Below are 27730 nucleotides of genomic sequence, written 5' to 3' on the forward strand. Positions count from 1 at the left end.
ATAATGTGCCCCCACTGCTCCCCATTAAGTAATGTCCCCCACACAGTCCCCAAATAAGTAATGTGCCAACACAGTTCCCTGGTAAGTAATGTGCCCACACACAGCCTCCCAGTAAGTAATGTGCCCACACACAGCCCCCCTGTAAGTAATGTCCCCCACACAGTCCCCAAGTAAGTAATGTGCCCACACAGTCCCCAAGTAAGTAATGTGCCCACACAGTTCCCTGGTAAGTAATGTGCCTACACAGCCCCCCAGTAAGTAATGTGCCCACAAACAGCCCCCCAGTAAGTAATATGCCCCCACACAGCCCCCAGTAAGTAATGTGCCCACACAGCCCCCCAGGAAGTAATGTGGACACAGCTCCCCAGAAAGTAATGTCCCCCACACAGTCCCCCAGTAAGTAATGTGCTCACACAGTCCCCCAGTAAGTAATTTCACCCACACAGCCCCCCAGTAAGTAATGTGCCCACACAGCCCCCAGTAAGTAATGTCCTCACACAGCCCCCCAGAAAGTAATGTGCCCACACAGCCCCCCAGTAAGTAATGTGCCCCCAGACAGCCCCCAGTAAGTAATGTGCCCCACACAGCCCCCAAGTAAGTAATGTACCCACACAGTTCCCTGGTAAGTAATGTGCTCCCACACAGCCCCCCAGTAAGTAATGTGCCCCCACACAGCCCCCCAGTAAGTAATGTGGACACAGCCTCCCAGTAAGTAATGTGCCCACACATGCCCCCAGTAAGTAATGTGCCCACACAGCTTCCCCAGGAAGTAATGTGCCCACACATCCCCCCAGTAGGTAATGTGGACACAGCCTCCCAGTAAGTAATGTGCCCACACAGCTCCCCCAGGAAGTAATGTGCCCACACAGCCCCCCCCAGGAAGTAATGTGGACACAGCTCCCCAGTAAGTAATGTCCCCCACACAGTCCCCCAGTAAGTAATGTCCCCCCCACAGTCCCCTAGTAAGTAATGTGCCCACACAGCCCCCTAGTAGGTAATGTGCCCACACAGCCCCCCAGTCAGTAATGTGCCCCACAGGGCCCCCCAGTAAGTAATGTGCCCCACACAGTCCCCAAATAAGTAATGTGCCAACACAGTTCCCTGGTAAGTAATGTGCCCACACACAGCCTCCCAGTAAGTAATGTGCCCACACACAGCCCCCCAGTAAGTAATGTCCCCCACACAGTCCCCAAGTAAGTAATGTGCCCACACAGTCCCCAAGTAAGTAATGTGCCCACACAGTTCCCTGGTATGTAATGTGCCTACACAGCCCCCCAGTAAGTAATGTGCCCACACACAGCCCCCCAGTAAGTAATGTGCCCCCACACAGCCCCCAGTAAGTAATGTGCCCACACAGCCCCCCAGGAAGTAATGTGGACACAGCTCCCCAGAAAGTAATGTCCCCCACACAGTCCCCCAGTAAGTAATGTGCTCACACAGTCCCCCAGTAAGTAATTTCACCCACACAGCCCCCCAGTAAGTAATGTGCCCACACAGCCCCCAGTAAGTAATGTCCTCACACAGCCCCCCAGAAAGTAATGTGCCCACACAGCCCCCCAGTAAGTAATGTGCCCCCAGACAGCCCCCAGTAAGTAATGTGCCCCACACAGCCCCCAAGTAAGTAATGTGCCCACACAGTTCCCTGGTAAGTAATGTGCTCCCACACAGCCCCCCAGTAAGTAATGTGCCCCCACACAGCCCCCCAGTAAGTAATGTGGACACAGCCTCCCAGTAAGTAATGTGCCCACACATGCCCCCAGTAAGTAATGTGCCCACACAGCTCCCCCAGGAAGTAATGTGCCCACACATCCCCCCAGTAGGTAATGTGGACACAGCCTCCCAGGAAGTGATGTGCCCACACAGCCCCCCCAGGAGGTAATGTGGACACAGCTCCCCAGTAAGTAATGTCCCCCACACAGTCCCCCAGTAAGTAATGTCCCCCCCACAGTCCCCTAGTAAGTAATGTGCCCACACAGCCCCCTAGTAGGTAATGTGCCCACACAGCCCCCCAGTCAGTAATGTGCCCCACAGGGCCCCCCAGTAAGTAATGTGCCCCACACGACCCCCCAGTAATTAATGTGCCCACACAGCCCCCCCGGTAAGTAATGTGCCCACACAGCCCCCCCTGGTAAGTAATGTGCCCCACACAGCCCGCCAGGTAAGTAATGTGCCCCCCATAGCCCCCTAGTAAGTAATGTCCTCACACAGCAACCCAGTAATTAATGTGCCCCCACACAGCCCCCCAGTATATAATGTGCCCACACAGCCCCCCATGTTCTCCCCATTCCCTAGCCATGTCTCCCCCCTCACCTCACTGATGCAGCTCTGTGTATTCACTGTATTCCCCGGCAGGTCATGTGACTATTACATCATCAAAGGTCCTTCAGCCTCCAGGAGTCTTATACTCACTAAGCAGTGAATGCACATGTTCTCATCGCGATTTGTGTCACGAGAACACAGAGAGAGGGGAGGATGACCTAGCGATCCCCCTCCTCATACACTGCCTCAGCCCCACAAAAAAAAAAAACCCTTATACTCACCACTCGGTGCTCCACCGCAGCCCCCTAATCTTCCACAGCCAGCAACCCCGACGCCTGTGAAGGGACACAGGTCGGCATGTGGTGACGTCATTATGCCGACCTGTGTCCTGCAGAGCGGTGCGCACAGGTGCGATGTGCTGCACCGCTCTGCCTATAAATTACAACGTCGCCTTAAAGGAGGCGATGTAATTTATTTTACAGGTGGCACGAACCTGCCAGCCATTGGCAAGTCCGTGCTGGCAGCGGCAAAATGCCGCTCTTAAATGGGGCGCGCTATCTGCCGCCTGAGGCGGGGACTTCACCTCGCCTCATGGCAGAAGCGGCCCTGCCTGGGACACATTGATAAATCCCCCCCCCCCCCCCCAATGTGTCACGAGAAAACAATCTCAAAATCACCTGAAATATGTTAAAGCATTCCAAAGTTATAACCACTTTATGGTGACATGTCAGATTTAAATAGGTCTTTGTCAAGAAGCTTAAAAGGGTCTTCAGTGGCAAGGGCTGGGCTTGAATGGGTTGTCCACAATCAGAAAATAATTGATATTGTTTGCATAAAGAAAAGTTATGCAATTTTCCAATATACTTTCTGTATCAATTCCTCACAGTTTTCTAGATTTCTGCTGGCTGTCCTTCTCGGCACCCACTTTTTCAAGTTTCCTGAAGTTGGCCTACTTAATCATTGCAATACATCTTAAAGGGGTTTTCCCACTAAAAAAATTCTCACATTTCAGTAACACAATAAAGATCATTTTAACCCCTTACTTTACAATGTTACTCAGTTTAATTGCTGTTTTAGCTCCTATCACTCTCTAGGCTGCTCAGTGCAAAATCCCGGGGTGTGGGTGAGGACTCACTGAGCAGACACATTATAATCTCTCTAGTTCTATGGGGCGACAAGGTGGTTAGATTATCAGTTTACAGGTGTATATACACTTTCATCAGGCTCCTGACATTGTAGTATCACACTGACACATAGAAAGAGAGATGAGACAAAACAGAGAGGAGAGGCATGATGCCTATTACATAGAGTCATGACAGTCTTTTAGACTATTACACTTTTAGCTCTACAACATCTCACAGATATGTGCCTGCCTCCCCCTTCCCCAGATCACTTATCTTTTTGTAGTTTGCAACTGCTCTCTGCTCACAATGTCCTGTCAGGAAGTGTTTGTGTCTCAGTGTGCATCAATGTAAGCTCTGTGCTGACTGCAGGGGGTGGGGCTACAGGCACAGAGCAGAGAGAGACACAGAAATCTCAGCTGCACTCTGTCACAACAAATCCAAGATGGCGGCCACTAGAGATGAGCGAGCACTAAAATGCTCGGGTACTCGTTATTCGAGACGAACTTTTCCCGATGCTCGAGTGCTCGTCTCGAATAACGAGCCCCATTGAAGTCAATGGGAGACTCGAGCATTTTTCAAGGGGACCAAGGCTCTGCACAGGGAAGCTTGGCCAAACACCTGGGAACCTCAGAAAAGGATGGAAACACCACGGAAATGGACAGGAAACAGCAGGGGCAGCATGCATGGATGCCTCTGAGGCTGCTTAATCGCACCATTATGCCAAAATTATGGGCAACAGCATGGCCATGACAGAGTGACAGAATGAAGCTAGATAGCATCTAAAACATCCAATAATTGACCCTGACACTATAGGGGACGGCATGCAGAGGCAGCGGCAGCAGGCTAGAGAGTGTCATGGCGACATACCCTAAATGGACTCAGGCTTCAAACCAATGGGTGGCAGAGAGGAACCAAAGGAGGTGAGCAAGAAGCGCTCAAATAATATCGGTACATGATAAAAGGTTGCCAGTATATTTTGTGGATTACACAGCAGGGTGGCGACAAAGTTAACATGGAAGCCATGAAAACAACCCAAAATTCTGCCTGACACAGCTCGTTTGATAAGGGGACCATGTATGGAGGCAGTGAACTAGTAGTAGATTAAAGGTGCTGCAGTTAAAACTATGTTAGTTGGATCTTGGCATGGAGCTGGCTCTCCGCTGCCAGACGAGCTTTCGCCAATCCAAGCCCCTGTCTCTAGGCTACTCCCCAAACAGCACTTCTAAGAACCTTTTGTATAAGATCAAGTGTAGTAGCGTTCTTATAAGTTTGGGATATGGCGGGTGAGGGGAATGTAAACAGATGCGCAAGAAGCGCATGATGCGCATGGAGCTGGCGCTCCGCTGCCAGGTGAGCTTTCGCCAATCCAAGCTCCTGTCTCTAGGCTACTCCCCAAACAGCACTTCTAAGAACCTTTTGTATAAGATCAAGTGTAGTAGCGTTCTTATAAGTTTAGGATATGGCGGGTGAGGGGAATGTAAACAGATGCGCAAGAAGCGCTGAAATAATATCGGTAAATGATAAAAGTTTGCAAGTATATTTTGTGGATTACACAGCAGGGTGGCGACAAAGTTAACAAGTTTGATGTGGAATGCCCTGTAATAGCTCTTGGGCGGTGTGCCTTTTATCGCCTAGGCTCAGCAGTTTGAGCACCGCCTGCTGTCGCTTAGCGACGGCACTGCTGCTGTGCCTAGAGCTACCGACTGATGGCGCCATGGCCACGGACGGTAATTTGGAGGAGGAGGAGGTGGAGGAGGGGTGGGAGGAGGAGGAGGTATACTAGACCTTTGAGACCTGGACCGAGGTAGGCCCCGCAATTCTCTGCGTCGGCAGTATATGACCAGCCCCAGGGTCAGACTCGGTCCCAGCCTGCACCAAGTTAAGTGTAGTAGCGTTCTTATAAGTTTGGGATATGGCGGGTGAGGGGAATGTAAACAGATGCGCAAGAAGCGCATGATGCGCATGGAGCTGGCGCTCCGCTGCCAGGTGAGCTTTCGCCAATCCAAGCCCCTGTATCTAGGCTACTCCCCAAACAGCACTTCTAAGAACCTTTTGTATAAGATCAAGTGTAGTAGCGTTCTTATAAGTTTAGGATATGCCGGGTGAGGGGAATGTAAACAGATGCGCAAGAAGCGCTGAAATAATATTGGTAAATGATAAAAGTTTGCCAGTATATTTTGTGGATAACACAGCAGGGTGGCGACAAAGTTAACAACTTTGATGTGGAATCCATGAAAACAACCCAAATTTCTGCCTGACACACCTCGTTTGGAGGTAGCAATGGAGACAACGTGTGGAGGCTGCTATGGAGACAATTTAATTTGGATAGTGCCTGTATGTGGCAGTCCAAGAAAGTTTTCAAACCAGAGGAGCAGGTAGGTGGCCCTCCAGAAAAATTGAATAGATTGAGTGCCTGTATGTGGCACTCCCAAAAATTGTTTAAAACAGAGGACCGGGTAGGTGGCCCTCCAGAAAAATTGAATAGATTGAGTGCCTGTATGTGGCACTCCCAAAAATTGTTTAAAACAGAGGACCGGGTAGGTGGCCCTCCAGAAAAATTAAATGCATAAAGTACTATAGCTAGAGCCAGTGGGCCCTGTCAAAAAATAGCCAGTTTCCTCTGCTTTACTGTACAAAGAGGAGGAGAAGGAGGAAAATGAGGAGGAGGAGGAGTGGATCAATTATTCAGGTTGAGCTTCCTTCACCTGGTGGAGATTGGAAATTATGAGAAATCCAGGCTTTATTCATGTTAATAAGCGTCAGCCTGTCAGCGCTGTCAGTCGACAGGCGTGTACGCTTATCGGTGATGATGCCACCAGCTGCACTGAAAACCCGCTCGGACAAGACGCTAGCGGCAGGGCAGGCAAGAACCTCCAATGCGTACAGCGCCAGTTCGTGCCACATGTCCAGCTTTGAAACCCAGTAGTTGTAGGGAGCTGTGTGATCATTTAGGACGATGGTATGGTCAGCTACGTACTCCCTCACCATCTTTCTGTAAAGATCAGCCCTACTCTGCCGAGACTGGGGACAGGTGACAGTGTCTTGCTGGGGTGACATAAAGCTGGCAAAAGCCTTGTAAAGCGTACCCTTGCCAGTGCTGGACAAGCTGCCTGCTCGCCTACTCTCCCTCGCTACTTGTCCCGCAGAACTACGCACTCTGCCGCTAGCGCTGTCAGAAGGGAAATACTGTTTCAGCTTGTGAACCAGGGCCTGCTGGTATTCATGCATTCTCACACTCCTTTCCTCTCCAGGGATGAGAGTGGAAAGATTTTGCTTGTACCGTGGGTCCAGGAGAGTGAACACCCAGTAATCGGTGCTGGAATAAATTCTTTGAACGCGAGGGTCACGGGATAGGCAGCCTAGCATGAAATCTGCCATATGCGCCAGAGTACCAACGCGTAAGAATTCACTCCCCTCACTGGCCTGACTGTCCATTTCCTCCTCCTCCAACTCCTCCAACTCCTCTTCTTCTGCCCATACACGCTGAACAGTGAAGGACTCAACAATGGTCCCCTCTTGTGTCTCGCCAACATTCTCCTCCTCTTCCTCCTCATCCTCCTCCACCTCCACCTCCTCCGATATGCGCTGAGAAACAGACCTAAGGGTGCTTTGGCTATCAACAAGGGAATCTTCTTCCCCCGTCTCTTGTGACGAGCGCAAAGCTTCCGACTTCATGCTGATCAGAGAGTTTTTCAACAGGCCAAGCAGCGGGATGGTGAGGCTGATGATGGCGGCATCGCCACTGACCATCTGTGTTGACTCCTCAAAGTTACTCAGCACCTGACAGATATCAGACATCCACGTCCACTCCTCATTGTAGACTTGAGGAAGCTGACTGACCTGACTACCAGTTCTGGTGGAAGTTGACATCTGGCAGTCTACAATCGCTCGGCGCTGCTGGTAAACTCTGGATAACATGGTCAGTGTTGAATTCCACCTCGTGGGCACGTCGCACAACAGTCGGTGAGCGGGCAGTTGGAAGCGGCGCTGCGCTGCCCTGAGAGTGGCAGCATCTGTGCTGGACTTCCTGAAATGCGCACAGATGCGGCGCACCTTCGTGAGCAAATCAGACAGATTGGGGTATGTCTTGAGGAAACGCTGAACTATCAGATTTAACACATGGGCCAGGCATGGCACATGTGTCAGTCTGCCGAGTTGCAGAGCCGCCACCAGGTTACGGCCGTTGTCACACACAACCATGCCTGGCTTCAGGTTCAGCGGTGCCAGCCACAGATCAGTCTGCGCCGTGATGCCCTGTAATAGCTCTTGGGCGGTGTGCCTTTTATCGCCTAGGCTCAGCAGTTTGAGCACCGCCTGCTGTCGCTTAGCGACGGCACTGCTGCTGTACCTAGAGCTACCGACTGATGGCGCCATGCCCACGGATGGTAATTCGGAGGAGGAGGAGGTGGAGAAGGGGTGGGAGGAGCAGGAGGCATAGTAGGCCTGAAACACCTGGACCGAGGTAGGCCCCGCAATCCTCGGCGTCGGCAGTATATGACCAGCCGCAGGGTCAGACTCGGTCCCAGCCTCCACCAAGTTAACTCAATGTGCCGTCAGCGATATATAGTGGCCCTGCCCGGCAGCACTCGTCCACGTGTCCCTCAGTCTGCTCCCCCCTCTCGGACTTCCTGCCCTGACAACAACTTCCCCACTGTCTGACAACCGTGTCTCCTCATCGTCGGACACCTCTTTAGACACTTCTTCCACTACGTCAAGAAGGTCATCATCACCCACAGACTGCGACTGGTGGAAAACCTGGGCATCGGAAAATTGCTCAGCAGCAACCGGACAAGTGGTTTGTGAGTGTGGGAAGGGTCCAGAAAACAGTTCCTCAGAGTATGCCGGTTCAAATGGCAAATTTTCCTGGGAGGGGGCAGACTGGGGGGGAGGAGGCTGAGGTGCAGGAGCTGGAGGAGTGCCGATTTCGGTGACATGGGTGGACTGCGTGGAAGACTGACTGGTGGACAAATTGCTCGAAGCATTGTCGGCAATCCACGACATCACCTGTTCGCACTGTTCTGGCCTCAACAGTGCTCTACCACGAGTCCCAGTAACTTCAGACATGAACCTAGGGAGTGTAGCTCTGCGGCGTTCCCCTGCTCCCTCATCAGCAGGTGGTGTCTCACCCCGGCCAGGACCACGGCCTCTGACCCCTGCAGTAGTTGGACGCCCACGTCCCCGCCCTCGTCCTCTACCCCTAGCCCTCGGGTTAAACATTTTTAAAATGAGAGTTATAACTTTAATTTTTTTTTGTTTTTTTTTTTGTGTTTTTTTTTTTTTGTGTTTTTTAGTTTTTAAAACCAAACGATGCTATCCTATTGCTATGGCTATTTTCTAGCCAAGTATGAAAGCACACTACTATGCCAGATGAGATGACGCTGAGTTATTAAACAAAATAAACGTAAAATAAAAAAGGAAATGGCAGACTGTGCCTAATTGAAATCCAACCCCTAATAAATTTTCCCACTTTCCCAATTTTGCAATGGATATGTGCGTCACTAAGCGCAAAACACAGCGGTCGCAAGTCTCACTACGAATTGCTCACAATTTGCTAGTAGATGCACTGCAGCAAGTACAGCCACCAGCAGATCAACCAGAAATCAAATATATATAACGCTACTGTAGGCGTAAGTAAGCCGTTTGGATTCTCCTATGGCTATTTTCTAGCCAAGTATGAAAGCACACTACTATGCCAGATGAGATGACGCTGAGTTATTAAACAAAATAAACGTAAAATAAAAAAGGAAATGGCAGACTGTGCCTAATTGAAATCCAACCCCTAATAAATTTTCCCACTTCGGTCTTTGCAATGGATATGTGCGTCACTAAGCGCAAAACACAGCGGTCGCAAGTCTCACTACGAATTGCTCACAATTTGCTAGTAGATGCACTGCAGCAAGTACAGCCACCAGCAGATCAACCAGAAATCAAATATATATAACGCTACTGTAGGCGTAAGTAAGCCGTTTGGATTCTCCTATGGCTATTTTCTAGCCAAGTATGAAAGCACACTACTATGCCAGATGAGATGACGCTGAGTTATTAAACAAAATAAACGTAAAATAAAAAAGGAAATGGCAGACTGTGCCTAATTGAAATCCAACCCCTAATAAATTTTCCCACTTCGGTCTTTGCAATGGATATGTGCGTCACTAAGCGCAAAACACAGCGGTCGCAAGTCTCACTACGAATTGCTCACAATTTGCTAGTAGATGCACTGCAGCAAGTACAGCCACCAGCAGATCAACCAGAAATCAAATATATATAACGCTACTGTAGGCGTAAGTAAGCCGTTTGGATTCTCCTATGGCTATTTTCTAGCCAAGTATGAAAGCACACTACTATGCCAGATGAGATGACGCTGAGTTATTAAACAAAATAAACGTAAAATAAAAAAGGAAATGGCAGACTGTGCCTAATTGAAATCCAACCCCTAATAAATTTTCCCACTTCGGTCTTTGCAATGGATATGTGCGTCACTAAGCGCAAAACACAGCGGTCGCAAGTCTCACTACGAATTGCTCACAATTTGCTAGTAGATGCACTGCAGCAAGTACAGCCACCAGCAGATCAACCAGAAATCAAATATATATAACGCTACTGTAGGCGTAAGTAAGCCGTTTGGATTCTCCTATGGCTATTTTCTAGCCAAGTATGAAAGCACACTACTATGCCAGATGAGATGACGCTGAGTTATTAAACAAAATAAACGTAAAATAAAAAAGGAAATGGCAGACTGTGCCTAATTGAAATCCAACCCCTAATAAATTTTCCCACTTCGGTCTTTGCAATGGATATGTGCGTCACTAAGCGCAAAACACAGCGGTCGCAAGTCTCACTGCGAATTGCTCACAATTTGCTAGTAGATGCACTGCAGCAAGTACAGCCACCAGCAGATCAACCAGAAATCAAATATATATAACGCTACTGTAGGCGTAAGTAAGCCGTTTGGATTCTCCTATGGCTATTTTCTAGCCAAGTATGAAAGCACACTACTATGCCAGATGAGATGACGCTGAGTTATTAAACAAAATAAACGTAAAATAAAAAAGGAAATGGCAGACTGTGCCTAATTGAAATCCAACCCCTAATAAATTTTCCCACTTCGGTCTTTGCAATGGATATGTGCGTCACTAAGCGCAAAACACAGCGGTCGCAAGTCTCACTACGAATTGCTCACAATTTGCTAGTAGATGCACTGCAGCAAGTACAGCCACCAGCAGATCAACCAGAAATCAAATATATATAACGCTACTGTAGGTGTAAGTAAGCCGTTTGGATTCTCCTATGGCTATTTTCTAGCCAAGTATGAAAGCACACTACTATGCAAGATGAGATGACACTGAGTTATTAAAAAAATAAACGTAAAATAAAAAGTAAATGGCAGACTGTGCCTAATTGAAATCAAACCCCTAATAAATTTTCCCACTTTGGTGTTTGAGGTGGATATGTGTGTCACTAAGAGCTAAACACAACGGTAGCAAGTCCCCCTGCAAATTCCTCACAATATGGTACTAGCTGCAAATAAAAAAAAAAAAGTATAACGTTATTGTAGCCCTAAGAAGGGCTGTTGGGTTCTTGGAGAATCACTCCTGCCTAACAGTAAGCTAATAGAACACCCTAACGCTTTCCCTGACCAGCAGCAGCTCTCTCCCTAGCGGCATCCAGACACAGAATGATCCGAGCAGCGCGGGCAGCGGCTAGTCTATCCCAGGGTCACCTGATCTGGCCAGCCAACCACTGCTATCGACGTGTAAGGGTACCACGTCATGCTGGGTGGAGTGCAGAGTCTCCTGGCTTGTGATTGGCTCTGTTTCTGGCCGCCAAAAAGCAAAACGGCGGGAGCTGCCATTTTCTCGAGCGGGCGAAGTATTCGTCCGAGCAACGAGCAGTTTCAAATACGCTAATGCTCGACCGAGCATCAAGCTCGGACGAGCATGTTCGCTCATCTCTAGCGGCCACCCCTCAGAAGATACAGGGTCGTGTCTAGGGGTAAATGAAATTGTGTACACCAGGACTGATAGAGACAGGTTGGACTTATACCCATGACATTTGTTAATAACAGTGAATAAGAGAATGTGTTGATTTATTAACCTGAGTACATATAAAAAAAAACTTGTCTTCGTAGGAATACCCCTTCAACTTTTTCCCCTTTTGTGATACATGTGATGAGTTGTCTATTTAGTCTCACTTTTGCGACTTTTTGTGGTGTGCTACTTTTTATTTCAATCATTTTATTAATTAATTTCAAAAGAATACAACATATAGAAAACAACATATAGAAAATATAAAAATCAATAACAATCATTTTTAAACAGGAGGTGGAAAGAGTACAAGAGGAGCATAGTAAATACAACACAGTCATACTAGGCCCCCCAGCGATGAGCATAAGACTAAGCATAAATCAGTTGTCAGGATCCGCTCTGTTATGTGAGAGAGGGATGAATAACATGTAGAAGGCATCTCAGCACCCTCTGAGCTGATGAGCTGCCTGGAGAAGACAGAAGAGGTCAATATATATATGCGAGATGTAAGAGGGGGGAAATTACCATGTAGGCTTGGCCCTCTGAGCTTGATAGCCCAACTGCGCAGGAATACGATTCGTTTGATTTTGGAAAGCCAAAAAATGTTGAGGGAGACAACCTTCCTTCATAGCCAATATGTTACAATCTCGCAAGGTTCCTAAGCACTATGAGCCAATATTGTATACGCATTGTCTGTCCCCGAAATAAATACCTGTCAGAGAGATGGTATTCGGGGCGAACAGGAGCAAACCCCAGGCTCCGTCCGTGAGCAGCATATCATGTGGAGTAATCCTTTGAAGAAGCCCCGAAGGCCCACCTCGCAAGAGTAGATTACTAGTGGGACAGGGTCAGCACGTCAGCCCTCCCCTTGAGTCCCCGCCCTGTAGGAATGTTGCCAGGATGGGCTTCCTGGGCAAGGTCAACCCTGATGTCTAAGAGTGGCAACCTTAGTGTCTGAGAGTGGCCAGTACAACAACAAAAAATTGTAACAGGGGGAGGCAAGACGAAAGGCAATGGGAAACATGGAGGGGAGACAGGGAAAGGAATGAGCAATGGAGGCTATAGGGTATAAGGGGCAATGGTTGGGCAAGATATCAGCTATTAATTAGGTTACTATGCCCAGGAGGTCTTTGAATCTCTGAGACTCCCTGAATATTGTCCAAGGCTGTCATAGCTTTTGGAAGGTCTCAGTAGGGCCAAGGGTGTCAGCCATCGCCTCCTCCATTTGATGTATGTGCATCAGTTCTTGGGCCCAATCAGAAATGGAGGGGGTGCAGTGGAGCGCCATCTACAAGGAATGACTGAGCAGGCCACTATGAGGGAAAACCTCAGGATGCTACTTTTTTGTTTATTCATGGCACCAGGGAGGATGGAAAGCAGAGGGGCCTCTGTCCCCGTCACTTTGGATGTCACCTCAAACAGCTGGTTCCAAAAAGGTGCTAATTTGGGCATGACCACCATATATGTAACATGTCGTCTCTGTCCAACACGTGTCCTGGATTGATGGAAAGATTGAATGCAACACAGTTGGAACCCTGTACCATCTGGAGAGGATTTTATAGTTTCTCTCCTGCGCAGAGCAGGCTACGGAAAGCTTGTGTGTGTAAAGAAATGCCTTATCCCAGTCTCCGGAGGATAGAGTAGTATTCAAGTCCCTGGCCCAATTGTCAAAAAAGGGTAAGGCGGAGCTGTCTGACTCTTTTATGAGGAGGCCATATATCTGTGAGACACATTACTCTGGAGGAGATGCTAGGCGGAACAGGGCCTCAAAGGGGATGAGCTGGGAATTGAAGGCAGCTGCGGTCCCTGGTTGCTTAAGAAGTGCTCCCAGCTACATCATTTCCAACCATGAAAGTTTGGCTGATGTGGCCAGTTCCAGCATCTCAGTGTGTGATGGGATTTGAACCTCTCCCAGGATGTCATGCCTGCGCAGGTCCTAATGACTAGAGCAGCCCAGGAACATTGTTCTGGAAAAAGGCAGTTGGAAGTCCAGATTGCGTAACAGTGGCGTGAGGGGGCTAAATGGACCGGTAAGTATCTTGTGCTGAACCATGGGCCTCCATAGTCCCAAGGTTTAGGCCAGGAATAATGTTTGGGGTTCAATCTTTCCCCGTTGAGAGGATAGGATAGGAATTGGGGAACTATACTGTTCCAATCGTACCCGTTGCTTATCATGCAGGTGGTAGTGCCAGTTCATAGCCGCACTAAAGTTGAGGCTTGGTGGCAGGTTTTAAAATCGGACAAGCGCACCCCCTCTCTTCTACCTGCCCTCCTTCACCCCCGCTGTCTTTGGCCTTATCAGGAACGCCATCCAATCCGGGGGCAGTTTGTGCCCCAGATAGATTCCAGAATCGCTGATCAAAGATGGTGGGGTTACTGGAGCACCCTGAAAGAGATAAAGGAAACGGGGAAGGACATTCATTTTGAGCACATTGATATGGCCGAACCACATTGTTTCTTATTGTACAAGTGCAGATCCCTCAGGGTGGGCTCCAGTAGTGGCAGATAATTAAGGGAGTATATTTTTTAAAGGTCCATAGGGACTAGGATTCCTAAATATTTAATTGACGTAGGGCCAGCAAAATGGGAAATTATCCTTAATTTGGAATATCATGGAATATCATAATATGATTATGAATATCATAATATCATAATATGGAATATGTGGAATATCATCCACATGTAGGGATATATTTAATGCCTCGGATTTGCTGAAATTGATCTTAAAGTTACTCAGTTGACTATAAGTATCAAATTCCTTGAGAAGGGATGGGAGCAAAATCCTAGGTTGAGCAACGTAGAGTAAGAGGTCATCCGCGAACAGCGCCGTCTTGTAGTATAGTGTAGCCGCTTGTAGACGCAGGAACGTTCGGAGACGCAGGAACGCTCGGAGACGCAGGAACGCTCGGAGACGCAGGAACGCTTGGAGACGCAGGAACGCTTGGAGACGCAGGAACTCTTGGAGACACAGAAACGCTGGAGACACAGGAGGGCTTTGTCTTCATTCATAGGAATGGCTTGAAGATCCACTAGGGAATGATAGGAGCCGCTGGATTAAATACAGACCCGGAAGTGGCCAGCGCCAATCTCCTGTGGGCTGGTCCTTTAAATCTCAGAGCATCGCTGCGCACACACCCTAGGGAGTGAGGACATATGCGGGCTTGGAGAGGTAAGCAGAAGCATGGAGAGGTAAGTCCAGAGCCGGGGCAGTAGGGCCAACGCGGGGGGCACGGGTGCACCCGCGATCCGTGACATGGATCACGGGAGTTCCCGTGACAGTACCACCCCTTCAGCCTCCCCCTCTTCTTCTTGGTCCCAAGAAACCTCTGCAGTAGAATCTGATCCAAAATGCTCTTTTGGGGTTTCCAGGATCTCTCCTAAGGCCGAACCCTTCTAGTCTACAAGAAAGAACCGCTTACCCCTCACGATCTTTATGTCCAAAACCTCCTTAACCTCAGACATCCAGAGAATCCGCCTCAGGAGCAGGAGGAGGAGATTGCTGGGAGAAGCAGTTGAAGATAACTGGCTTCAGGAGGAAGACATGGAAGGAGTTCGGGATGCGCATTGATGGAGGAAGGTGGAGCTTGTAGGCCACTTGATTGATGCGCTTGATTACCTCAAAGGGACCAAGTTTGTAGCTGGGTATCTTAAGCCGGATGTATGTGGAGGATAACCACACTTTATCACCAGGAGAGAAGACAGGAACAGCTCAACATTTCTTACCAGCCTGGGTCTTGGTGCGGTCTGTGGCTCGTAGAAGGGACTGGAGGGTCTGATCCCAAATAAGCTTCAAGTCCTGCACAGATCCTCTACCGCAGGGACATCAGAGGGAGTAGACAGTGGAAGAGGAGTGAGAGGACTACGTCCATAGATCACAAAGAACAGAGACGAGCTAGTACACCCCGAGTCCAGGGAATTGTAGGAGAATTCAGCCCAAGGTAGTAGGTCAGCCCAGTTGTTTTGACGAACTGAGAGGAAGTGGTGGAGGTAACAGCCCAGAGTTTGGTTCATCCTCTCTAATTGACCATTCTACTGATGTTGGTAGGTAGAAGAAAAGTCAAGGTTGACTTGCAGCGGTTACATAAGGAACGCCAGAATTTGGACACAAACTGGACTCCTTGATCAGTGTAGCAGAAGACCATGCAGCCAGAAGATATGTTTGAAGAACAAACTGGCAGGCCATGGGGAAGATGGAAGACCTGGAAAGGGAACAAAACGGGACATTATGGAAAACCAGTCCGTCACCACCCATATGACAGTACTGCGTGAGGAGGCAGATTGGAGATAAAGTCCATAACCACGTGAGACCACGGTCAACTGGGTATTGGCAATAGAACTAACAGTCCAGATGGTTTGAGACAAGAGGCTTTGTTGCGGGCACAGGAGGAGCAGGATCCCACAAACTCCCAAACATCTTTGACCAGGTCTGGCCACCAGTAGTAGTGGGAGATGAAGGCCACGGAGCGTTGCACCCCTGGGTACCGAGCCACACGAGAAGAATGTCCCCCAGACAAAATCCTCTTCCGGAGAGCAGGTCTAACATACTTCTTTCCGGGAGGTAGCTGCCGAAGATCCACTGGAGCTGCAACAAGCTGGTCAGGAAACATTATGTGCCGAGGAGCTGGTTCTTCTCCAACAACATCCGAAGCACGGGATAGAGCATCAGCCTTGACATTCTTGTCAGCCGGACAAAAATGAATCAGCAGGTTGAAAATAGAGAAAAACAATGACCACTGGGCTTGCCTGGGATATAGGCGCTGGGCTGTCTGGAGGTACAGTAAGTTCTTGTGGTCAGTGTACATGCTAAAGGGATGGAGTGCTCCTTCCAGAAGATACCGCCACTCTTCCAGAGCAAGTTTGATGGCTAACAACTCTCTGTCTCTAATCGAACAATTTCTCTCAGCTGGAGAAAAGGTCTTGGAATAGAAGCCGCACGTGAAAGTTTGGCCCTTGGGCCTTTTCTGGGTGAGCACTGCTCACTAGCACTAGGCACTGTCAGGCCTAGTGAGTACTGGAACTGAGGCAAAAGCGGACTTCAATTTGGAGAAGGCCTCTTCAACTGTAGGAGGCCAGGCACGTGGATTGGCACCCTTCTTGGTGAGTTCCACGATGGGAGACACCAGAGTGGAGAAATGCGGAATAAACTGCCAGTAATAGTTTCCAAGCCTCTGTATGGCTTGGAGGCCTTCTGGGTGTGGCCACTGAAGAACTGCAGACAGTTTTGCGGGGTCCATCTGGAGACCTCTGTCAGAAGTGATGTAACCGAGGAATGGAAAGCTGTGCCAGTGAAACTTGCATTTTTCCAGCTTGGCGTAGAGATAATTGGCACAAAGTCGACCAAGAACTTGATGTACGTGTGTCTGGTGGGATTTAAGGTCTGGAGAGTACACCAAGAGGTCATCTAGGCAGACCATGACACACGTATAGAGAAGGTCCCGGAAAAAGTCATTAACAAAAAAAATGTCATTAACAAACTAAATATTCAAAGTGCCCGTCACAGTATTAAACACAATCTCCCACTCATCATCTTTGCAGATCTGGATGAGTTTGTAAGCACCATAGAGAACCCGCTTGGAGAACACCCTGGAACCGGGCAGGCGATCACAGAGTTCCGTAATCAACGGCAAGGGGTTGCGATTTTTAACCGTGATCTTGTTCAGCCCACAATAGTCTATGCAGGGATGTAAGGAGCCTTCCTTCTTGGTGACAAAGAAGAAACCTGCGCCAGCCAAGGAGGAGGACTTGCGTTTGACACCCCTCTGCAGGTTCTCCTTGATGTATTCGGACATGGCAGCCGTCTCGGGAACAGAAAGAGGATACTGTAGACACAACCTCTGGGAAGAGTGGCACCCAGAAGGAGATCCACAGGGCAATCATAGGGACGATGCGGTGACAAAGTCTCCAGTTGTTTCTTAGAAAAAACATCAGCAAAGTCCCAGTAACAAGCTGACAGACCCTCCAGAGACTTGGAAGACTCAAAATAGGTAAGGACCAGAAATGGTGCCACCATGTATCGAGATTGGCATTCAGGGCCCCAACGCAGGATCTCACCAGTCTTCCAATTGAGGACTGGAGCAAGGAGTTGGAGCCAAGGAAGACGCAGAAGAAGAGCTGAGCTGTAGAGCGAGGCAGGACATAGAAGGCCAATATTTCTTGGTGTAGGAGTCCAACTTGAAGATGGATAGGCACGTGGATTGGCACCCTTCTTGGTGAGTTCCACGATGGGAGACACCAGAGTGGAGAAATGCGGAATAAACTGCCAGTAATAGTTTCCAAGCCTCTGTATGGCTTGGAGGCCTTCTGGGTGTGGCCACTGAAGAACTGCAGACAGTTTTGCGGGGTCCATCTGGAGACCTCTGTCAGAAGTGATGTAACCGAGGAATGGAAAGCTGTGCCAGTGAAACTTGCATTTTTCCAGCTTGGCGTAGAGATAATTGGCACAAAGTCGACCAAGAACTTGATGTACGTGTGTCTGGTGGGATTTAAGGTCTGGAGAGTACACCAAGAGGTCATCTAGGCAGACCATGACACATGTATAGAGAAGGTCCCGGAAAAAGTCATTAACAAAAAAAATGTCATTAACAAACTAAATATTCAAAGTGCCCGTCACAGTATTAAACACAATCTCCCACTCATCATCTTTGCGGATCTGGATGAGTTTGTAAGCACCATAGAGAACCCGCTTGGAGAACACCCTGGAACCGGGCAGGCGATCACAGAGTTCCGTAATCAACGGCAAGGGGTTGCGATTTTTAACCGTGATCTTGTTCAGCCCACAATAGTCTATGCAGGGATGTAAGGAGCCTTCCTTCTTGGTGACAAAGAAGAAACCTGCGCCAGCCAAGGAGGAGGACTTGCGTTTGACACCCCTCTGCAGGTTCTCCTTGATGTATTCGGACATGGCAGCCGTCTCGGGAACAGAAAGAGGATACTGTAGACACAACCTCTGGGAAGAGTGGCACCCAGAAGGAGATCCACAGGGCAATCATAGGGACGATGCGGTGACAAAGTCTCCAGTTGTTTCTTAGAAAAAACATCAGCAAAGTCCCAGTAACAAGCTGACAGACCCTCCAGAGACTTGGAAGACTCAAAATAGGTAAGGACCAGAAATGGTGCCACCATGTATCGAGATTGGCATTCAGGGCCCCAACGCAGGATCTCACCAGTCTTCCAATTGAGGACTGGAGCAAGGAGTTGGAGCCAAGGAAGACGCAGAAGAAGAGCTGAGCTGTAGAGCGAGGCAGGACATAGAAGGCCAATATTTCTTGGTGTAGGAGTCCAACTTGAAGATGGATAGGTTCCATGTGGTACCCGACCGGATCGGAAAGAAGCTGCCCGCTTAGTGAAGAAATAACTCGGGGTGACTTGAGTGGAATGTGATGCAGGGAGACCAGAGCCGCATCCACAAAGTTCCCCAGGGAACCAGAGTCCAGGAATACTCAGACTTAAATGGGAGCACAGGTACACCGAGGAGCACTGGAACAGTCAGGCGTGGTGAAGCTAAATTCACACCTAAGGGCGCTTTTCCCAGAAGCCCTAGGTGCTGCCATTTCCCGGACGTTGGGGACGGACTGGACAAGTCCCGATGAGGTGCTTGGGACTGACACAGTACAGTTTCCTGAAAACGTCTGGAACGTTCCCCAGGCATGAGTCGGACTCTGTCAACCTGCATAGGTTCAACTGCAGACTGTGCGACCAGAGTCTGGAGCAACATTTGGAAGACCGGAGCCAAGCGAAGCAGACGTGGAAGTTGGACTAGAGGTTGCTCGTGCCGCAACTATTCAGCTTGCTCCAAGAACCGCATGTCTATTCGAGTGAGACTACTCAGAGTAGCCGGCAGATCACAGGCGGCCATTGCATCTTTAAACCCGTGAAGACAGTCCTTTTTTAAAGGTCGCAGACAAGGCTGCGTCATTCCAGGAGAGCTCAGACGCCATGGTGACGTTCTTGACTGCTTATTCACCCACAGATGAGTCTCCTTGGAGTTCAGAAGCGCTGTTTCTGCTGAGGAGGCTTGTGCGGGTTCCTCAAACATGGACCGGAATTCAGCCAGGAAGGTATTATGGGTGGCCGTAACTGGATTGCTTCTGTCCCACAAAGGAGTAGCCCAGGCGAGGGCCTTCCTGGAGAGGAAGCTGAGGATGAATGCCACCTTGGAGCGCTCAGTGACAAACTGAGATGGCATTAACTCTATATCCAGCAAGCACTGTGTAATGAGACCTCTTCACAGTTTGCCATTGTATTTGTCAGGCATAGAAAGTCTTAGCCTAAGTTGTGATGTTGACCTCTAACAACTGTGGCTATGGAAGACCCTAGATGGCATTGAAGACCCTAGTTAGGAATGGCAAGATGGCCTCCCCAAACATCTTATAGAAAGCAGGGGAGAAGCCATCAGGGCCGGGGCATTTGCCCAACGGAGTGTTCTTGATAGTGTTGAGTATTTCAGCTGGACTAAAGTCGGACTTCAATGCTTTGCTCACCTCCCTGTCAAGGGGAGGTAGGGCAGTGTCTCTGATATATTTGTCCATTTTGTTTGACATCAGGGCTGGGTCTGAGTCTGCAGGTTGGCCTTTCATATTGTACAGCTGGATGTAGTATGCGCCAAATTGCATGCGGATGTCGACCGGGTTATGTGTGACCCTGCTGTCAACGGTTTTAATGCAAAGGATGTGGGTCAGGCTGGATCGCGGGTGTAAAAACCGCGTGAGTGGGCGACCACATTTATATGAGTGCTCGTAAAGGTCGCCTTTAAATTGCATGCGTTGGGAAAAAGATTTTAGGTCGAACAGGGTGCAAATTTGATCTCTAATTGCTATCAGATCTACCAGGTCTTTGGGGGATTGTCTTGATTTATGTCTCCCTTCTATAAGATAAAGCTGTTGTAGTAATGAGGTAAGCTTGGCAGAGTTCTCCCTTTTCAGTCTGACCCCATGTTCTGTGAAACAGCTACGGAGTTCGCATTTGAGGGCCTCCCACTTCATTGGGAGAACCATCGGACTGAGATGGGAGGAGATCAAGTAGGACTCAATGGACTGTTTAATGTCCTGAGCACAAAGGGCGTCTCTCAGCAGATGATCATTTAGACGCCAGGACCATGGTCATTGGGCAACCGAGGGTATCGTGACTGACACATAAATAGGGGCATGATCCGATGGGACCATGTTGCCAATAGTGGCTATTTGCGCCCAGGTCAAAGCCCTGTGTTGGAGGAGAAAATCTATGCTCATTTAGTATCCTCCTGCAGACTGAGATTGGGGTGCGATTGAGTAGATACAGTTTTTTAATCCCAAATAGTAGCTGCGAAAGTAAGTCTGCGTCTAGCATGCTCTGTTTTGGAACTTATTAGGTGCAAGAATGGGAGAATTTCAGAGCCCAAAAGTCTCAAAAGTTGAACAAACATCTGTGCTACAAAGATAAATACTGCACACTGCATTAAATCCTTGAGTCAGCCAACTTTGATACGCTGCTTGATTCTGCACCTAAAAAGTTCAACAAAAAGTTGCAGAAAAAATGAAAAAGAAAGCAATAGGAGTAATATGTGTAGTAGTATTAGTATCATTCATCTCTGATTACTCTCTGTGATGCTAACAGCCTGTGGACTATTATATGACCATGGAAAGATTACTACTATGCCCTGGAAGTAAACAGAGATGCTTTCTATAGCTGGACAGCAAGCAGAGATCTAGAAAACTGTGAGAAATTGATACAGAAAGTATATTGGAAAATTGTATAACTTTTCATTACACAAACAAAATTAAGGGGGCAACCCCTTTACATAAGTTATTACATTGTTCCACTGCCTTGCCCCAAATAAAGCTAAGCTAGAAAATCTTGTCTAGAAATATCTCAAAACTTTTACCTCATAAATGTCAGATTTAAGAAGACAGGAAGTCTGAAAACTACTCATTGTGAAGAAGTCTTGGCCACTGGGTTGTTTGTTTACTATGTTCTATAACGTTCTGCTGGCTTGTTATTACAGTGCCTTTATAAACTATGATCATTTAACTAATGTTATTGTTTTTCTCTTCCTTTCACTCCAGAATACATTGTACAGATATGAAGCAACTGTCTCTATCAAGCAATGACACAGTTCTGGTTACAAAAACATCCTTTCGTTACATATAACTTTGGTTCAGCAGACATGTCCAGGTGATATTTGACAGAAGGACAAATACTCTGTTTTGAAGGGGGGGGGCTCGGAGGTGGATGTTGCCGTCTGCCCCTTTCATTTATATAATACAGCTAAAGTAATATCATGCAGAAGCTCCCATGAAAAGGAGATTACCGAGCTGAGATGGTTTTACATACTTCCCCCTTCCCCAGTAGCTTCCTGTCATTCATTCACTCCCTGTCCTGGGCTCTAATTTTCCCTTGCTTCTGGCTTGGAGATCGTCTCCTAGCCTCTTTCCTACCAACCACCTATGAGAAACGTCAGCGGTCCGATGATCCGTGTTACTTCCAGGCACTTTGTATTATCATCACTACCCCAATTTATTTGGCCTTGCTCGTGTCCTCCCTTCCTTTTGCTTTCATTGGATTCCTGGTGTGGTCACCTCTTCAAGCTGTTCGTAGGCCCTATATCTACTCGAGACTAGAAGACAAAGCCAGGATCAGTGGAGCAAAGCTGCTTAGTGAATGGAAAGCCACTAGTAGTCCTAAGAGCTTTTGCTTTGGCTCTGCCAATGTCTGCCTATTGCCTGACTCGCTGGCCAGGTTTACAAATCTCTTTAATACTCAGGCACGAGCCAAAGAAATTGGAAGGAGAATCCGCAATGGCGCCAGTAGGCCTCAGATAAAAATTTACATTGACTCTCCAACCAACACATCTATCAGTGCTGCAAGCTTTAGTAGCCTGATTTCTCCACAGGGGACAGATGTCACACACCGAGCAGTCAATATGGGTATGAAAAGAACTACATCTATGGAATACAAAGTAGAACATTCTGGAGAGAATAGCAATGAAGAAGGGAAGGATGAGAAGAATAGCGGGGATATGGAGCAAGGGGAAGATGCATGCATTATTCGTATCAGTGGAGAAGACAGTTGTCACATTTCCGACACGGAGCCTGATACTATAAGTGGACACATCAATGTGGCTTGTTTGGCTGAAACAGAGCCAGATTTTCAAAAAAATGAAACTTCTAACCATAAGCACAGGGAAGGAGATGGTGGAAGTCTGGATAGCTGTTCCACTTCCCGTGAATCCCTTATAAAAGGCAGGGTGGCCGATGGAGCAACTGACCAAAGCAGCATGAATAACAGGCTTCTTTACAAGGCATCCATCATTAAAAAAGCTGCAGCCCGCAAAAAAAAACAGACAGACGATATTCTTGACCATGATATCTCTGCCTTCTTCCCAGCCAACTTGGACTTCCTCTGTCTTCAGGAAGTATTTGACAAACGGGCTGCAGAGAAGTTGAAAGAGCAATTACACTATTATTTTGAGTATATTCTGTATGATGTAGGGGTCTACAGCTGCCATGGGTGCTGCGTCTTTAAGTTTCTGAACAGTGGACTTATGTTTGCAAGCCGCTACCCCATATTGGATGCTACCTATCACTGTTATCCCAATGGGAGAGGAATAGATGCTCTGGCCGCCAAGGGAGCTCTGTTTGTAAAGGTGAGTCACTGATGTGTATTACACATTGACTGCACAGTAAAATGTATGTTATTGCTCTGCATATCACCTGCGTTGAACAGACTTTGGGGTACCATCTCATTTGGTGTTAGAAGAAGATACAATGGGGGGGATTTAACATTGTGTCTCAGGTTCACCAGTCTTTAGCTGGAAAACAATAGAATTTTGCTGCGTGCAGCATAAAACTGTCTGTTCCTACTTTAGACCTACTTTTAGTTGGTCTAAACTGTAGGTCAGAATTTTGGGCGCACAGACGATTTCCAGCAAGCCACACTACTTTCCCACTAGACCACGCCCATCTTCCAGAGGCAATGCCCCTTTAATCGGACAAGCTGGGAAAGTGCTAAAAAAGAAGGTCAAAAAGCATTGATAACTGTGGTGCAAGGCATTTTAGACAGTGTTTTGTTGCAAAACCACCAGAATTGTGGTGCATTTATATATCCCCTACAATGTAATATTAAAGGGGTTGTCCTACTTTGTTAAAATTCATGGGGTGGGGGGCCTGTTTAAAAAAATTAAGCTGTTCTTACCTCCTCTCCAGGTGTCCTGGGCCACCCTAAATTCGGTGCCATGCGGCACGCCCACCTTTCTCCTGTCCCAGCGCTCTGCTGTTATTTGACTGGGCCGATGTATGATAAAAATAGTGTCTCTTTTTGCCATCTTGAAAGTTCTAATTATGGAGACTTTGCCAATTAAGGCCACTGGTTTGTGGAATCCCGATAACAACATTGCCTGTGTGTGACTGTTTTATACCATTTTTAAATATTTTTTTGTTTCTGTCTACTGTATGCACTGCATACCTTAAAAGTCCATTATAACAAACCCCCTTCCCAACAAGCATGGCACCTGAAGGCCTAAAATAAACCATTGGGTCTGCCACATTTCTACACCAAAAAATTAGGCTCTGGGGCTAATTTACTAAGGGTCGCAGAACACACTTTCGTCGGTTTTTCCAACATTTTTGGGATTTGTGCCTGAAACTGGAAACTGAAACTGAAACTGGTATTTAACTGGGGATTGTGTTGCATGCAATCTGATTGCGACAGAAATCGGGGGGGGGGGGGGGGTGCGGAGAATCCGACTGATTCGTACTGAGAGCGGAATTTAACTTGTGTCACAAAATCAAGCACTTACATGCACCAAGAAGAAGAAGGTGAACTTTGTCGACCTGAGCGGGGAAGTGACACATGCAGGATATCGAGCGCACAATCTTAGTGAATCAGTCAATGCACTTTTGTGAATTCCGCAAGACCGGGTAAGTAAATGTGCTTCATTATATTGCTACAGTCTTATACTACCCAATGCATAAGAATGGAGCAAGGTGACATGGGTACAGCTGCAGTTGAATAGGATGCCTGTCAGTGTTATTATGAAAGGCAACACACTTAAATACAGGAAGAGAACTGTATTATGAATGCAAACTGCACTACGTGGTGCACGCTCTTAATGAATCTGGTGAACCCTGCACTGCTAATGAGTTGTGGTGCACTTTCTTAATGAATCTGGTGCACCCTGCACTGCTCTGGAAGTCTTTTTTTTTGGTTCACTTTGTTTCTGTCTTATCAGACACAGTGCACCCACGATACAAAACTGGAGCAGACAGTTTATTAATAAATGTGCAAGCATTTTAGTGCAAAATCAGACAGAAAACAGGTGCACACACTTTAATAAATGTGGGACACTTTGTTAGGTTCAAGCCAAAGTTTTAAACACTTACCGTATATACCCGAGTATAAGCCGGGGTCCCTAATGCATTGGCCACAGCCTCCCAGTATATAGCCAGCCAGCCCCCTGTAGTAAATAGCCTGCCAGCCCCTATAGTATATAGTCTGATAGCCCCCTGTAGTATATAGCCAGCCATCCCCTGTAGTATATAGCCTGCCATCCCCTGTAGTATATAGCCTGCCATCCCCTGTAGTATATAGCCTGCCAGCCCCCTGTAATATATAGCCAGCTAGCCCCCTGTAATATATAGCCAGCCAGCCAGAACCAAACTCTGTCATAGCTATTTGTGCGGACGGCAGCTACTACAAATTCGGCAGCTATAGCGAGCCAGCCCTGTGTAATATATAGCCAGCCAACCCCCTTAAGTATACAGCCATCCCCCTTTACTCTACAGCCAGCCTGCATAAAATAAACATATATACTCACATTCCGGCGTCCCCAATGGTCGTTGCGGCTTCCCGATGTTTTTTGCGGGTCCTCTTCTGCCTTCTTTCCCCTGTAATAGCCAGCAGGGACGCGTCCATGCAATCTGCCAGCCAGCGCATACTATGAGGTCATCAGCGACAACACCACCGCATCATGGTATGCGTTGGCCGGCAAATCACATGGCTGCGGATCTGCCGGCTGTTGGAGCAGAAAAGACACAAGAGTACCTGTGACAAGCATCGGGGATGCCGGAAGGTGAGTATGTAAGTTATTTTTTTATGCAGGTTGGCTGTAGAGTAGAGGGGGCTGGCTGTAGAGCAAAGGGGGCTGGCTGGGTGTATACTTAAGGGGACTGGCTGCCTTTATAATAGTGGGGGCTGGCTAGCTATATACTACCGGGGGCTGGCTGGCTCGCTATATACTACAGGATGGTGAGTATGTAAGCTATTATGAGTATGTATTTTTTAAATTGACTTGTGTACAAGCTGAGGTGAGATTTTTCAGCACATTTTTTGTGCTGAAAAACTCGGCTTATACACGAGTATATACGGTAATAGTTTTTTTAATAAATATAATTTATAAAAAATTTAAAAGTGTCCCAAAACACCAACATTCTCTAAAAAAGTACATAAAATCACAAAAAATACCACATTTTTGGTATCCACGTGCCTGTTAAAATCTGTACAATAAATCAGAAACATCATTGGACCGTCTCGATCAGATAGTAAATGCCTGTTAGATTGTGCTGAATGCAGAATGTGTCAGAAGTTGTAACAACAGCATCTCGATGCTGCAGATTCACAGGCCGTCACACTGTGCAAAAAGCACTTGCCCCTCCCACTGTGTGCTAAAACTTCCTCTGCTGCGGTGATATTACATAAGGCAGAGAGAGGGTGAAATGCTGAGGGTACAGGGGTAGGGTGAGATAGTGTTACAGTCTGTGTAGCTACAGTATCATGGGGCTCTGGTAACATCCCCAGGTGCCCTTCAGGCTCAGTAGCATAATTTTAAAAGTTCATTTTAGAAGGAGGCCATGAATAACAAGTATAAAAATATTCATAAAAAACAAATTGGGGGACTGAATTTGTATATGGTTACACGTCCACACATCAAAAAAATCAAATGTATTACAAGAAAAGAAAAAAAGAACATGTGTATATAGGACAAAAATACTTTATTGAATAATACAGATATTAAAAACACTAAAAAAGCTGTAAAAGCTTTACAGTACAAATCCTATGTGCAGGGCCAAATGAAAAATATAACTGGACGACAATGTACTAATGAGCTCCAATAGAAAAATAAATCAATATAGTAACATCAGAAAAATCTATAAATATTGGAGCAAAGAAAGTGCATTAATGCAAAGTTCAATACTACAAACATGATAACATGATGATAAAAGATTTACATGATATTACCGTCATATAGTGAGTCAAGTTGGCCCATGTGAAACACAGGAGAGGAACCCCACGCGTATCGCCTGACAAGCAGGCATATCCCCTGAGGAAGCCTGCTTGTCAGGCGCTACGCGTGGGGTTCCTCTCCTGTGTTTCACATGGGCCAACTTGACTCACTATATGACGGTAATATCATGTAAATGTTTTATCATCATGTTATCATGTTTGTAGTACTTAACTTTGCATTAATGCACTTTCTCTGCTCCAATATTTATTGATTTTTCTGATGTTACTATCTTGATTTATTTTTCTATTGGAGCTCATTAGTACATTGCCGTCCAGTTATATTTTTCATTTGGCCCTGCACATAGGATTTGTACTGTAAAGCTTTTTACAGCTTTTTTAGTGTTTTTAATATCTGTATTATTCAATAAAGTATTTTTGTCCTATATACACATCTTTTTTTCTTTTCTTGTAATAAGTATAAAAATATTACCACAGTCATGGTGCCTGGTTTATAATGGTATATTTCCTTTAATTAAAATAAAAAAGGAAATATAATTTTGGCTACAGTGACCCAATTTATATTTGGTGTTTATTATCATGTTCCTGATTAAATTTTGTGCCTGTGTATGTTTCACGTATGTATGAACATGGGCCCATTTATACATATGATATTTGTATGAATGGTTTATAATTTTGGTTTGATATGTTTAGGCATGGGGCATTTCCAGGCACTCCCCACCGCTGTGTTTGGGTATATAGTTATTTATTTATTGCTGTACTTCAGCATGTATTGGATGCAATTATTATTTATTGCTGCTTTCCCATGTGCCTTGGGTTAGGTTGAAACTTGCTTATACCCTACACTGCAGCTATGCGGATATATATATTTTATTGCCCATGTGGTTTTATTGCATTTGGATACCTGTTAGTCTTATATAACATTTTATATTGTTGATATCCTCTACAGTGGTTGGAGAAGGGCTGTGTAGGAAAATTTAATGTTAGGGCATTGTCATGTGCCCTTTTCTTCCCTTCTTCCCTAAAGTCGTTATGGGGTATGTTTCCCCCTCTTTTTAATTGGTTATAACCTTGTTTTGTTGACATATATCATGGAGGGGCCTAACGCTT

General features: G+C 47.0%; 1 protein-coding gene across 5 annotated transcripts in view; it reads left to right on the forward strand.

Moving 5' to 3' along the window:
- SMPD3 (sphingomyelin phosphodiesterase 3) overlaps positions 1-27730 on the forward strand; it is a 392437-nt gene that overhangs the window by 183082 nt on the left and 181625 nt on the right. For all 5 annotated transcript variants that reach the window (XM_072117750.1, XM_072117748.1, XM_072117749.1 and 2 more), the window contains one exon: positions 21448-23027. In XM_072117750.1, the coding sequence (XP_071973851.1) occupies positions 21702-23027 (1326 nt within the window). In that variant the 5' untranslated portion in view covers positions 21448-21701. The remainder of the gene's footprint in view (positions 1-21447; positions 23028-27730) is intronic.

The sequence above is a fragment of the Engystomops pustulosus genome, chromosome 7, assembly GCF_040894005.1.
Source record: "Engystomops pustulosus chromosome 7, aEngPut4.maternal, whole genome shotgun sequence".
Taxonomy (NCBI): domain Eukaryota; kingdom Metazoa; phylum Chordata; class Amphibia; order Anura; family Leptodactylidae; genus Engystomops; species Engystomops pustulosus.